Source organism: Parus major, chromosome 15 (assembly GCF_001522545.3).
Source record: "Parus major isolate Abel chromosome 15, Parus_major1.1, whole genome shotgun sequence".
In the NCBI taxonomy this organism is placed as follows: Eukaryota; Metazoa; Chordata; class Aves; order Passeriformes; family Paridae; genus Parus; species Parus major.
In genome coordinates this window covers 12,156,100-12,166,804 of record NC_031784.1, presented here as the reverse complement: position 1 = coordinate 12,166,804, position 10,705 = coordinate 12,156,100, and the positions used below count along the sequence as shown (strand labels likewise).

At 62.3% G+C, this 10,705-nt stretch overlaps 2 protein-coding genes and 1 non-coding gene across 11 annotated transcripts in view; 2 read left to right on the top strand and 1 right to left on the bottom strand.

Annotated features, from left to right (window-relative positions):
- The window catches only part of AP1B1 (adaptor related protein complex 1 subunit beta 1), a 22,767-nt gene extending 14,600 nt beyond the window's left edge, over window positions 1-8,167 (top strand). For 4 of the 9 annotated variants that reach the window (XM_015643731.3, XM_015643734.2, XM_015643732.3 and 1 more), the window contains exons 12-25: window positions 623-788; window positions 1,605-1,703; window positions 2,232-2,491; window positions 2,785-2,986; window positions 3,839-3,859; window positions 4,097-4,126; window positions 4,246-4,395; window positions 4,543-4,688; window positions 5,184-5,313; window positions 5,508-5,592; window positions 5,834-5,920; window positions 6,176-6,330; window positions 6,740-6,748; window positions 7,329-8,167. In XM_015643731.3, coding sequence (XP_015499217.1) covers window positions 623-788; window positions 1,605-1,703; window positions 2,232-2,491; window positions 2,785-2,986; window positions 3,839-3,859; window positions 4,097-4,126; window positions 4,246-4,395; window positions 4,543-4,688; window positions 5,184-5,313; window positions 5,508-5,592; window positions 5,834-5,920; window positions 6,176-6,330; window positions 6,740-6,748; window positions 7,329-7,403 — 1,615 coding nt within the window. In that variant the 3' untranslated portion in view covers window positions 7,404-8,167. The remainder of the gene's footprint in view (window positions 1-622; window positions 789-1,604; window positions 1,704-2,231; window positions 2,492-2,784; window positions 2,987-3,838; window positions 3,860-4,096; window positions 4,127-4,245; window positions 4,396-4,542; window positions 4,689-5,183; window positions 5,314-5,507; window positions 5,593-5,833; window positions 5,921-6,175; window positions 6,331-6,739; window positions 6,749-7,328) is intronic. The other 5 variants (XM_015643736.3, XM_015643735.3, XM_015643739.3 and 2 more) reach the window with 5 other exon arrangements.
- LOC117245218 lies at window positions 4,776-4,880 on the top strand. The gene has a single exon (XR_004499646.1). It is a non-coding gene; the product is annotated as a small nucleolar RNA SNORD125 (small nucleolar RNA).
- Window positions 8,168-9,182: 1,015 nt separating the features above from the next.
- GAS2L1 (growth arrest specific 2 like 1) overlaps window positions 9,183-10,705 on the bottom strand; it is an 8,578-nt gene continuing 7,055 nt past the window's right edge. Inside the window, exon 6 of the mRNA XM_015643490.3 lies at window positions 9,183-10,700. Coding sequence (XP_015498976.1) covers window positions 9,965-10,700 — 736 coding nt within the window. The 3' untranslated portion in view covers window positions 9,183-9,964. The remainder of the gene's footprint in view (window positions 10,701-10,705) is intronic.

Genomic DNA, 10,705 nt, shown 5'->3' with positions numbered 1-10,705 from the left:
GTCCTACAGAGCTCTTCCCCCCCTGCTCTGTGCTTGGGAGGCCACAAACTCTGAGTGGGATGAAGCCCCCAGAGCCTGCCCCCAGCACAGGTGGCTTTGGGATTTTTTTGTCCCCAGCCCCAGGATCAGTCCATGGTGGCAGTCCCAGATCCAGGCACTCGGAGAGGAGCTGCCAGGGATGTGCAGGTCCCTTTGTTAGCAGAATCCATCCCTGGCTCTCGGGCTGGCTCCTGGTGCTGGAACAAGGGCAGCAGGAGGAGAGGGGAGGGAATGTTCCAGCTGAGCCAGGATGAATAGGCAGCTCCGTAATCAGGAAGTCGGGGACTAATAGTGGTAATAAATACTAATGAACTGAATTGGTAACGAGCAGAGCTCTGCAGGAATAGCCAGCAGCTCCGGAGAGGAGCGGATCAGACAAGCAGGGTTAATTTGGGAGCAGGGAATGTGCTTTGGGATCAGTGTGGGCACTGCCCGTGGGGCGAGGGGACAGCCCCAGGCAGGGTGCCCTTGGCCACAGTTGTGCTGTGGGCAGTGGGGCGTGGGTTGGTGTTGGGGTGGGTCAGGATTCGGGTCTCCTGCTCTAGGTGAGCTTTCTCCTGCTTTTTGTCCTCTCCTCGGGAAGGTACGAGAGCGTGATCGCCACGCTCTGCGAGAACCTGGATTCCCTGGATGAGCCCGAGGCCAGGGCTGCCATGATCTGGATCGTGGGGGAATACGCCGAGCGCATCGACAACGCCGACGAGCTGCTGGAGAGCTTCCTGGAGGGATTCCATGATGAGAGCACCCAGGTGTGCCAGGGGGACCTGCTGCCTCAGGGTGACACGGACACAGCTCCTGCCGAGCGCAGCAGGGCACGCTTTGCTCTGGAGGGATTGTTCCTGCGGGCGCTCGGAGCAGCCGTGTCCCACCGCAGGTTTGGGGGTACGATGTGGTCCAGGCTTGGAGAAACCTGGGATGGTGGAAGGTGTTCCTGCCCATGGCAAGAGGGGGATGAGATGGGATCTGGGGTCCCTTCCAGCCCCAAGCTGTTCCATGGTCCCAAGTGCCTTCCCTGTTCCATGGTTGGGAGGCACCGAGCAGTCCCTGGTTATCCCACTGTGCCAGCACAGGATCTGCCTTTGCAGCTGGAAAATGAGCAGAGGGAGCAGTGCCTGCCCTGTCTCCCAGGGCAACTGAGGCCAGTTTGCCTGTGGAATTTTGGAAGGTTTCCATCTCAGAAAAACCCTGCAAAACACCGTGTAACCAAGTGACAGTGAACAGGGCAAAGTCTACGAGTGCTGAGTGGCAAAGCCAGAGCAAAATCCAGGCTCCCTGAGAGGTTGGGAGGGACCAGCACAGGGGAATTCCTGCTGCTTATCCATGTGGAAGTCAGAGGATGCTCTGGCCTGTGCCCTGTGGGACCCTGTAACCTGCCCCATAATGCTGGGCTCAGCCTGTGTCTGGGGGTGTGGAAATGGGCTGGAAAATGTCACTGCCACTGACATGGTCACTGTGCCTTTGGTCCCTTGACAGGCAGGTTGGGCTTAGGTCCTGGGGCAAATCCATGTGTTCCTGCACAAACCCAGTGTGACCTTTCTGTCTGTCTGTCTGTCCGTCCCCCACAGGTGCAGCTGCAGCTGCTGACGGCCATCGTGAAGCTGTTCCTGAAGAAGCCCACGGAGACACAGGAGTTGGTGCAGCAGGTGCTGAGCTTGGCCACACAGGTGGGTAAAACCTGGGAGAGCTTCCCAGGGCTCCCCATCCCCCGGGGCAGTGGGAATGGCTTGGTCATGTGACAGCAGGCAGGTAATTGGAGCTTAATTCAGAATGGTTTGGGGTGGGAGGAACCTTAAGGATCTTCTTGTTCCAGCCTGCACGTGTCCCAGGCTGCTCCCAACCCCATCCAGCCTGGCCTTGGGCACTGCCAGGGATCCAGGGGCAGCCACAGCTGCTCTGGGAATTCCATCCCAGCCTCTCCCCACCCTGCCAGGGAGGAACAATCCCTTCCCAATATCCCATCCATCCCTGCCCTCTGGCAGTGGGAGCCATTCCCTGTGTCCTGTCCCTCCATCCCTTGTCCCCAGTCCCTCTGGGAATGCTGACAGTCGAAAGCCTGGAGAGGTTGGACACTCCCATGGTTCAGGAGGCTCCTTGTGGCCTGTTTGACCCCTGTGATCCCTCCTGGCAAGGCTGAGATGGGACAGCTCCGAGTAGCTCTGTAGTAGCCGCGGCTTCCCAATGGCTTCCCAAAGGACTCGGACAACCCCGACCTGCGGGATCGTGGATACATCTACTGGCGCCTGCTCTCCACGGACCCCGTGGCCGCCAAGGAGGTGGTGCTGGCCGAGAAGCCGCTGATCTCGGAGGAGACGGATCTGATCGAGCCCACGCTGCTGGACGAGCTCATCTGCTACATCGGGACGCTGGCCTCGGTGTACCACAAACCCCCCAGCGCCTTCGTGGAGGGCAGCAGAGGCGTCACGCACAAGAGCTTGCTCCCACGGACGGGCTCGTGAGTGATCCCGGGTCCCCACCCCCTGCTGGGACTTGCAGGGCTGTGGAGGGAGGGGTTGGATGTGGGGCAGCACAGCCCCAAGGGAGGTTCTGGAGGAGCAGGGCTCTGTGGGCTCCATGCTGTCCTTAAAAAGGTGAGGGAGGGAAGTGGAAGGTGATCTCCATGAGAATGTGTTGGGAGCCAGGATGGGATGGAGGGTCCAGCTGGGCCAACTCCTGTCTGCAGTGGGAACCCCCGTCCCATCTGGAGCTCCTCACCCTCTCCCATCTTTCCCATGCCTTTCCCTTCAGGAATGAGAGTGTTGAGAGCCCGGACACAGCCCCAGCAGGGGGGCCAGCAGCGGATCAGCCCTCGGTGATCCCCACCCAGGGCGACCTGCTGGGGGACCTGCTGAACCTGGACCTGGGCCCCCCGGTCAGTGGGCCACCCATGGCCACAGCCCCCGTGCAGATGGGTGCCGTGGACCTCCTCGGGGGTGGCTTGGACATCCTGGTACGTCCCAGTCCCTGCTCCTTCCCCAATTCCAGGCTGTCCTGTTGGCATTGTGCAGGGCTTGATGGGCTGGGCTGGGCTGGGCTGGCAGAGGACAGACGTGTCAGCCTGGGGACATCTGAACTGGTCCTTTCCTGCAGTGGGTGAGGACAGAGGGCACTGCACCGTAATTTATCCTGCCGTTAATTAATCCTGCCCTGGAGTCCCACCACCACTTCCCAGTGCCGTTTCTCTTGGTTGGCGTGGATGTTCCCACTCCACGTGCTGTGCTGCAGGAGCAGCTGCTCTTGGGGGCCCCTCTCTGCCCCCCAGACTGCTGCAGGGCTGGGTCAGGATGTGCCCACTCCCAGCCCGTGGGGTGTCCCAGTGCCAGGAGACCCGGAGGTGACAGCGTGTCCTCCTGGCAGTGCAGCCCAGGCAGAGGTTTGGCCTCGGGGTGTGGCGGGGTGGAAACCTCTCCCCGTGTGGGAACACCTGCCCTGTGGGTGCTGGAGATGGGCCAGGCTCCCTGAAGGAGCAGAGTTTGGAGTTTCCTCCATGACTCACGGAATCCAGCAGATTTATCCCAAGGGGAGGCAGCGTCGCTGCCTTTCCTGTTTTGTGACCCTGCAAGTGCTTCCCTGGCACTTTGTGGCTCACAGGGGTTGGTGATGGGCTGGCACTGGGGCTGGGAATGGGATCTGGCTCTGTCCCCTGGCTCCAGGACAGCCATGGACAGACAGACAGACCTGTCAGGACTAACCTCTGTCCCCTCCTCCCTTTCTCTTCTCTCTCTCTTTTTGTCTCTTCTCTGCTGGCTTCTCTCTGCATGTGGCTGGCTCTTCTCTCCACCTTGTCTGCTTCTGCTTGGAGATGGGGGACGAGTCGGAAGGGGTATGGATCACCCTGTGCCCAGCCCTGCCTGCCCCTGCTCCCCCCAGGCCCCAGGGACAGCTTGCTTCCCTCTGGGGACACCCACGGCCCCTCACAGCTCCTGCTCTGGGACCACTGGAGCATCCCAACCCCTTGCTGCCCCACACTGCTGCTTTCAGGGAGTGTCCAGAGGGGACATTTTGGGGAGCCCTGTGCCCCCAGCCCTGCCCCTGCTGATGCCCCTTTCTTCTCTTGCAGCTGCGCAGTGATGTGGGAGGCAGCCCTGCTGTGAGTGTGCTCTCACACCCAAACCCTCTCATTCTCTGCATCCTCCTCTTCATCCTCCTCTTCCTCCTCCTGTCCCCCTCCCCGTGGTGTCCCCTGTAACCCCTCCCCTGTCCCCACAGATGGGTGGCAGTGACGGCAGCTTCACCCCCGCTCCCAACACCGCGGCGCCCACGAACGTGGGGGCACCCCTTGGCACCGGCCTGGGTGACCTCTTCGACCTCACCGGAGGGGTGGGGACCCTCTCAGGATCCTACGTGGCCCCCAAAACGGTGAGTGGGGCAGGCAGGCTTGGGGCTGAGGGGGCACAGACCCCCGTGCCCACCCCCCACAGCAGAGCCTCCCCTGGAGGAGGTGGGGGAGCACCAGACGGTTTGTTGTGGGTGACACCCCGAGGGTTTCTTGTCTCCCTGAGCCAGGTGTGGCTCCCTGCCATGAAAGCCAAGGGGCTGGAGATCTCTGGCACCTTCAGCCGCCAGGTGGGCTCCATCTCCATGGACCTCGTGCTGACCAACAAAGCCCTGCAGGTCATGTCTGACTTCGCCATCCAGTTCAACCGCAACAGGTGAGTCCCACCTGGGCTGGGGTCTCCTGGGACCCCTGGGGATGCTGCCCACAGCAGTTCTGTGTGGAAAGGGCATGAGCTGCAAGGGCTGGGAACAGCCTCTGGTGATGACCCTTCTCTCTCTGATGGCTGTGGTGGTGATGAGCATCAAACCAAAGCCTCTAAGAAGTTGGCTGAAGAGGCCGTTCCTCAGGGGTCTGATCGTTGTCCTGCTGTTTGTCCTGAGGAACTGATGCTCCCTTTTTCCTCAGAGGCACTGGGGGAATGCTGCAGGAATGCCATAAATGGATGCAGGAGGAATGGGGGGAGCTATTGGGGTTTCCCCAGGGTGGGCAGGGCAGGAGCCAGCCCGGTCCTGGACAGTGCCGGGGCAGCAAGGCAATTCCTGGGATGCCACTGGAGGAGGGCAGGGAGCGCCAGGGCTGGATGGATGACACCCTGTGCCATCACCTGCTGTCCCCACCCTGACCCCCTGCCCTCCCTGGTGTCTCCCAGCTTCGGGCTGGCCCCAGCAGCTCCTCTGCAGGTGCACGCGCCTCTGGCTCCCAACCAGTCCGTGGAGATCTCCCTGCCCCTGAACACCGTGGGCTCCGTCATGAAGATGGACCCCCTCAACAACCTCCAGGTGGGGAGCACAGGGGTGTCCCCTCCTGGGGAGCTGGGGATGGGCAGGGTCCCTTGGAGAATCCCCAGGGAGGTGTGGCAGCAGGAGCCAGGTGCTTTCTGCGGTGACACCTGGCTCCAGAGGGATGGGACGGGACATTTTGGGAGCCTGCTGTGGGTTGGAGGTGTTGAAATCCCCGTGTCCTTCCACCCCAGGTGGCGGTGAAGAACAACATTGACGTCTTCTACTTCAGCACCCTGTACCCCCTGCACATCCTGTTCGTGGAGGATGGCAAGATGGGTGAGTTGTGTGACCATGGCTCCAGCCAGGTGCGCTCTGTCACCTGTCCCTAGGTGCCATCCCAGCCCCTGGAACCTTCGTGATCACACGGGCTGAGCCCCCAAAGGCAGGTGGCTGCCCTGGGCCTGCCCTGGGGGAGCTGCTGGAGAGGGTGGAAGGGTGACATGTCCCTGTGCCATGTCCCCTGTGTCACCTTTGGGGGTGGCAGCTCCCTCAGTGCTGGTGTCCTCCCTCCCTGCAGAGAGGCAGATGTTCCTGGCCACATGGAAGGACATTCCCAACGAGAATGAGACCCAGTTCCAGATCAAAGACTGTTCCCTCAATGCAGGTGGGTCACACCCCTCGGAAGGACCCGGCTCAGGTCCTGTCCCCAAGTGTCACATCCACGTGGCTGTTAAATCCCTCCAGGGTGGGGACTCCAGCACTGCCCTGGGCCATCCTCACCCTCCTTTCCATGAGGAAATTTCCTCTAATGCCCAATCTAAGCCTCTTCCGTGACAAGGAGGGGAGGAGATGGGGCAGGAGCGGGTCCAAGGGGAGCAGGGGGTCAGCTCAGCCCCTCAGCCCCTCTCTCCCACCCCAGATGCTGTGAGCAGCAAACTCCAAGGCAGCAACATCTTCACCGTTGCCAAGAGGAACGTGGAGGGCCAGGACATGCTCTACCAGTCCCTGAAGCTCACCAACGGCATCTGGGTGCTGGCAGAGCTCCGGATCCAGCCCAGCAATCCCAACTTCACGGTACATCCCATCCCAACCCCCCTGGGCAGCTCCCTGCCTTTCCCTGCCCCGAGCTGGGGGCACATCCCTGCTGCTGGGACCTCCCCAGCTGCTGGAGGTGCTGGTGCCAGCCCCGCTGTCCCTCTCTCGTGGGGAGGGTGACACTGCTCCTGTGGGGACAGCTGAAGGACACAGAGGGCTCCCAACCCACCCAGCTCCATTAAACCCCATCCCCGGAGCATTCCCTGAGCAGGGATCTATCCACACCTCATCCATGAGCCATCCCGGTGTCCTGCTGTCCCTGTCCCCTCCCCACCTCGCTGCCAGCCTGTTCTCTTTGGGGTGGGACGAGCTGTGTCACCCTGACTCCTCTCTCTGTGTCTCCGTCCCCGCCGCCCGCCCGCCCTCGCCGGCCTGCCCGCTCTTGCAGGATCTGGAGGTTAGAGACTGGATTTTCCCTGCCTTTGGGCTCTCCCTGGCTGCTGCCTGGATGTTCCTTCCTCCCCCGATGTTTTTCCCTGCCCTGCCGGTCTCCTGGTGCCTCCTGCCTCTCCTTCCCAGCAGGGCAGGCACAAGGAGGGTTGGGATGTCCCCTCCTGGTTTAACTGGGGACAAGGACAGCTACAGATCCTTATCCCAGGGGATTCTCCATGAACCTTCCGTGCTTGAGGAGCTAATTGATTTTGGAATGATTTAATATTTAAGCAAACACCTGAAGGGGCTTGTTCCTCTTCAGAGAGCAGGATCTTTTTGGGGAACCTGTCACCCTGGAGCGCTAGGCACTGAATCCAATCCCAAAAGCTGGAGTGTTGCCCCTGCCTGTTCCCTGCCTGTGCTGCATGTGGATGGCTCTGCCCTGGGAGGGCTTGTAGGGATTTAAGAACCTTTTTCCAGCTGAAATCAGGAGCTGGGCTGTCCTGTGGGAGGGTGCTGCAGCATGCAGGGCTCTGCTTTGGGGCTGGTGGCTCTCCAGCACGGGATGGGATGCCATGACCCCGCTCTTCCCTCTCTCCCCACAGTTATCCCTGAAATGCCGAGCACCAGAGGTGTCCCAGTACATCTTCCAGGCCTACGAGACCATCCTGAAGAACTGAGGTGCTGCTGCAGCCCCTCCTCCTCCTCCTCCTCTCCTCCCTTTCCCGCCCGAGGAAGCAGGGCCGGATCCGTGTGCATGTCCCCTTTCCTTCCTGCCCAGGATCCAGTCCCTGGGATTCTCCCTGTCCTGGTGGGGCTGGGGGTGGCGGGGGGCTGTCCCCAGTCCCTGCATCCCTGTAGCAATCTGTGTGTGAGCCATTCCGTGTCCTCCCAGCTGCTGATGCTCCCTCCACATCCCGGTGTCACCCTCGGGCTGGGAGCTCCCCAAACTCCTGCTCCTGGCTCTCCTGGAGTGGTCTCTGGTGGTGGGTTCAGCATTCCAAACCCTGGGAATGGCGGCTGGGGGGAGCCCAGAGTGCTGTGGGATTAGGTGGCTCTGGCTGCAGATCCCCCTGGAGCTCTGGGATTTGGGGCTGGAGCAGGTGGGAAACAGCTTTGGCTCCTTCACAGAGGCTGTCCTTCCCATGGGAGCCCTTCCCAAAGCTCCCAGAAGGGCTTGAGGATCCCAAATCTGAGGCTGTACTTAATGTGACGGTTAAAAAGGGCTTTCCCAGCCCCCTCCAGCACCTGCCACGGGGCCGGGAGGGCTCGGAGCCCCTGTCCCTCTGCCCAGCCCCACGGCTCCCTCTGCTCCCCCCAGCACCCCTGGGTGCTCCCCTGGGGGTCCCACTGCTCCTTTCTCCCCAAATCAAGCCATGGGTCCCCCCCTCCCTCGAAGCAGGAAATCTCTAATATATGAAAGATAAATATATTGTAACGTTCAGTGGTGTGGAGGGAATGTTGGACAGAGAGGGGCACCGGGGTGGCCGTGGCCTGCTGACCCCGAGGGGACCCTGGAGCTTCCTGCCAGCCCTGCAGGGGCGGATAAACCTCACTGGGGCCAGTGGCCTCTGGCACAGCAAGGCCTGACACAGCACAGGGGCTGGGCCTGTGCGCCAGGGACACGGCGCCTGTCACCCCTTGGGGACAGGATGGGCCTGGAGAGCTCTTGGCTCTGCTCCTGGAGCCTCTCAGGGATCCACCAAGGACAAGGTGGCCCTGCACTCTACAGGCTCTGGGTGCCCTGAGCCCCTCTGGGGGTTGGGGACACGCATGGGGTCCCCAGGAGGTGCTGCTGGTCCCTGGAAAGGATGGGCAGCACCACTGAGTCCTTCTCTGAGACACCCCACAACTCACTGGAGCTGCTCTGGGACACCCCACAACTCACTGGTGCTGCACTGGGACACCCCACAAAGCACTGGAGCTGCTCTGGGATACCCCACAACTCACTGGAGCTGCACTGGGATACCCCACAACTCACTGGAGCTGCTCTGGGACACCCCACAACTCACTGGAGCTGCTCTGAGACACCCCACAACTCACTGGAGCTGCTCTGAGACACCCCACAACTCACTGGAGCTGCACTAGGACACCCCACAAGTCACTGGAGCTGCACTGGGACACCCCATGGGCCACCAGCACCACTCTGGGGCTGGAGACAGCAGCCCCACCCCAGAGGGAGGAGAGGCAGGGCAGGTGTCCAGGGAGCACAGTGGACACCCTGCTCTGGAACCCCAGGTCACAGCAGGGTGGTCACCAGCAGCAGCCCTGAGGTGAAGGTCCCTGGCCATGGGGCACTTTGGGCTCCAGAACAGCTCTGGAGGGGTCCCAGTGGGTACAGGACATTGGGATACAGCCTCACCTCAGCTCTTCACTGCTCCCACCCCTCCTGGGACCCCCAGAGCCCTCCCCCCTTGGGCTGGGGGTCTGCATCCCCCTGGACAGATGAGCAGACAGGGTGGGCTCAGCTCCGTTGGTCTTTACTGGCTGGAGAGGACATGCACGGCCACAGGGGTGGGGGCCATGGTGGCCCGGGCTGGGGACACAGCCCTGTCCCACCCTGGGGACATCAACATGAGCTGTGGGCAGTGCTGTGGCCAGCTGGGGGCTGGAGAGGGAGGAGTGACCCCCCCCCTGCCCTGAAATAGGGGTAGTGGTGACCAACATGTCCCAAAGTCATCCCAGGGGTGGAGAGAAGAGACTGGAGAGATGAGAAAGTGGCCAAGGAGGTGATGACAAGGGGCCAAGAAGAAAAGAGGGGAGGGTCGAGAAGAGAAGATGGTGAGGGACAAGGAGGTGAAGGCCAAGAGGAGAGGAGGAGGAGGAGGAGGCAGCCCAAGAGAAGAGAGAGAAGATGAGGAGGATGACAAGAAATAGCAAGAAGAGGAGGAGAAGACAAAAAAAGGTCAAGGTGATGAAAACAAGTGAAGAATGAGAGATGAAGACCAAGAAGGGAAGAACTGAGTGCTCTCCAGCCCCGTTCCCAGGTGCCAGCTCAGTCCCCGCTGTGGAGCTGCTCCCCATGGCTTGGGGACACCCCTGGCACCCTCTGGGCCTGGCTGGGGGCTCCTTGCAGGTCCCACCCCAACGCCAACAGCCACCAAGTGAAGAGGTCCTGGCCACCCCAGCTCTGTGGCCATCGCCTGGCCGGGCACCTCCACACAGGAGCCACCTCAGTCCCCCCGCAGCAGCTCGGGGATGTCCCCAGGAGCCACCAGGAGCTGCCATGGCCATCGACCCCTCACGGCCACGCGTTCTCCTCCAGCCCCCCGCGCTCCCGCGGGTTCCAGGGGGGCTCCAGAAGGGAAGGGGGGACGCTCTGCAGAGCCCCCCAGGCCCTGGGGTTGCCGTTCGGGGCCCGCTGGGCGCCTGTCCCGTAGCCCCGGGGCGTGGGGATCCGGGACGGCGCCTTGTGGGGCTGCGTGTCCAGCCGGGGCTTGGCCCAGGGCCGCGGAGGGGGCCCGGGGCTCTCCTCCATCTCCATCAGCTCGTCCTCCCCGGTGGCCCAGTCGGTGTCGGAGCCCGGGTTCCCCGCTGTCTCCCGGTTGTCCCAGGAGGCCGGGAAGCAGCAGCTCTCGTCGGAGGAGCTGGAGAAGGTGGAGCGGCGCCTCGCATCTGCCAGGGTGGGGTTGGAGGGCAGCGGGGGGCAGCCGCCGTTGTTCCCGTTGTTGCTCCCGTTGTTGTTCCCATTGTTCCCGTTGTTGTTCCCGCTGTTGTTCCCGTTGTTCCCATCGCTGTTCCCGCCCCGCCGCCCGTCCTCGGCGGGCAGCCCGTGCTTGGCGAAGACGTTCAGCGAGGAAGACGAGGATGACGAGGAGCAATAGGCCGAGTCAGCGGTGGCGGGGGGCCCGGGGGGAGCGCTCTCCGTGTCCCCCAGCTGCTCCAGCAGCCGCGTGTTGGCCAGGAATTCCTCCTCCAGCCGCTGGAACAGCCGCTGCTCCTGCCCGGGCTCCAGCCAGCGCGGGGCCCGCAGCCTCCTCGC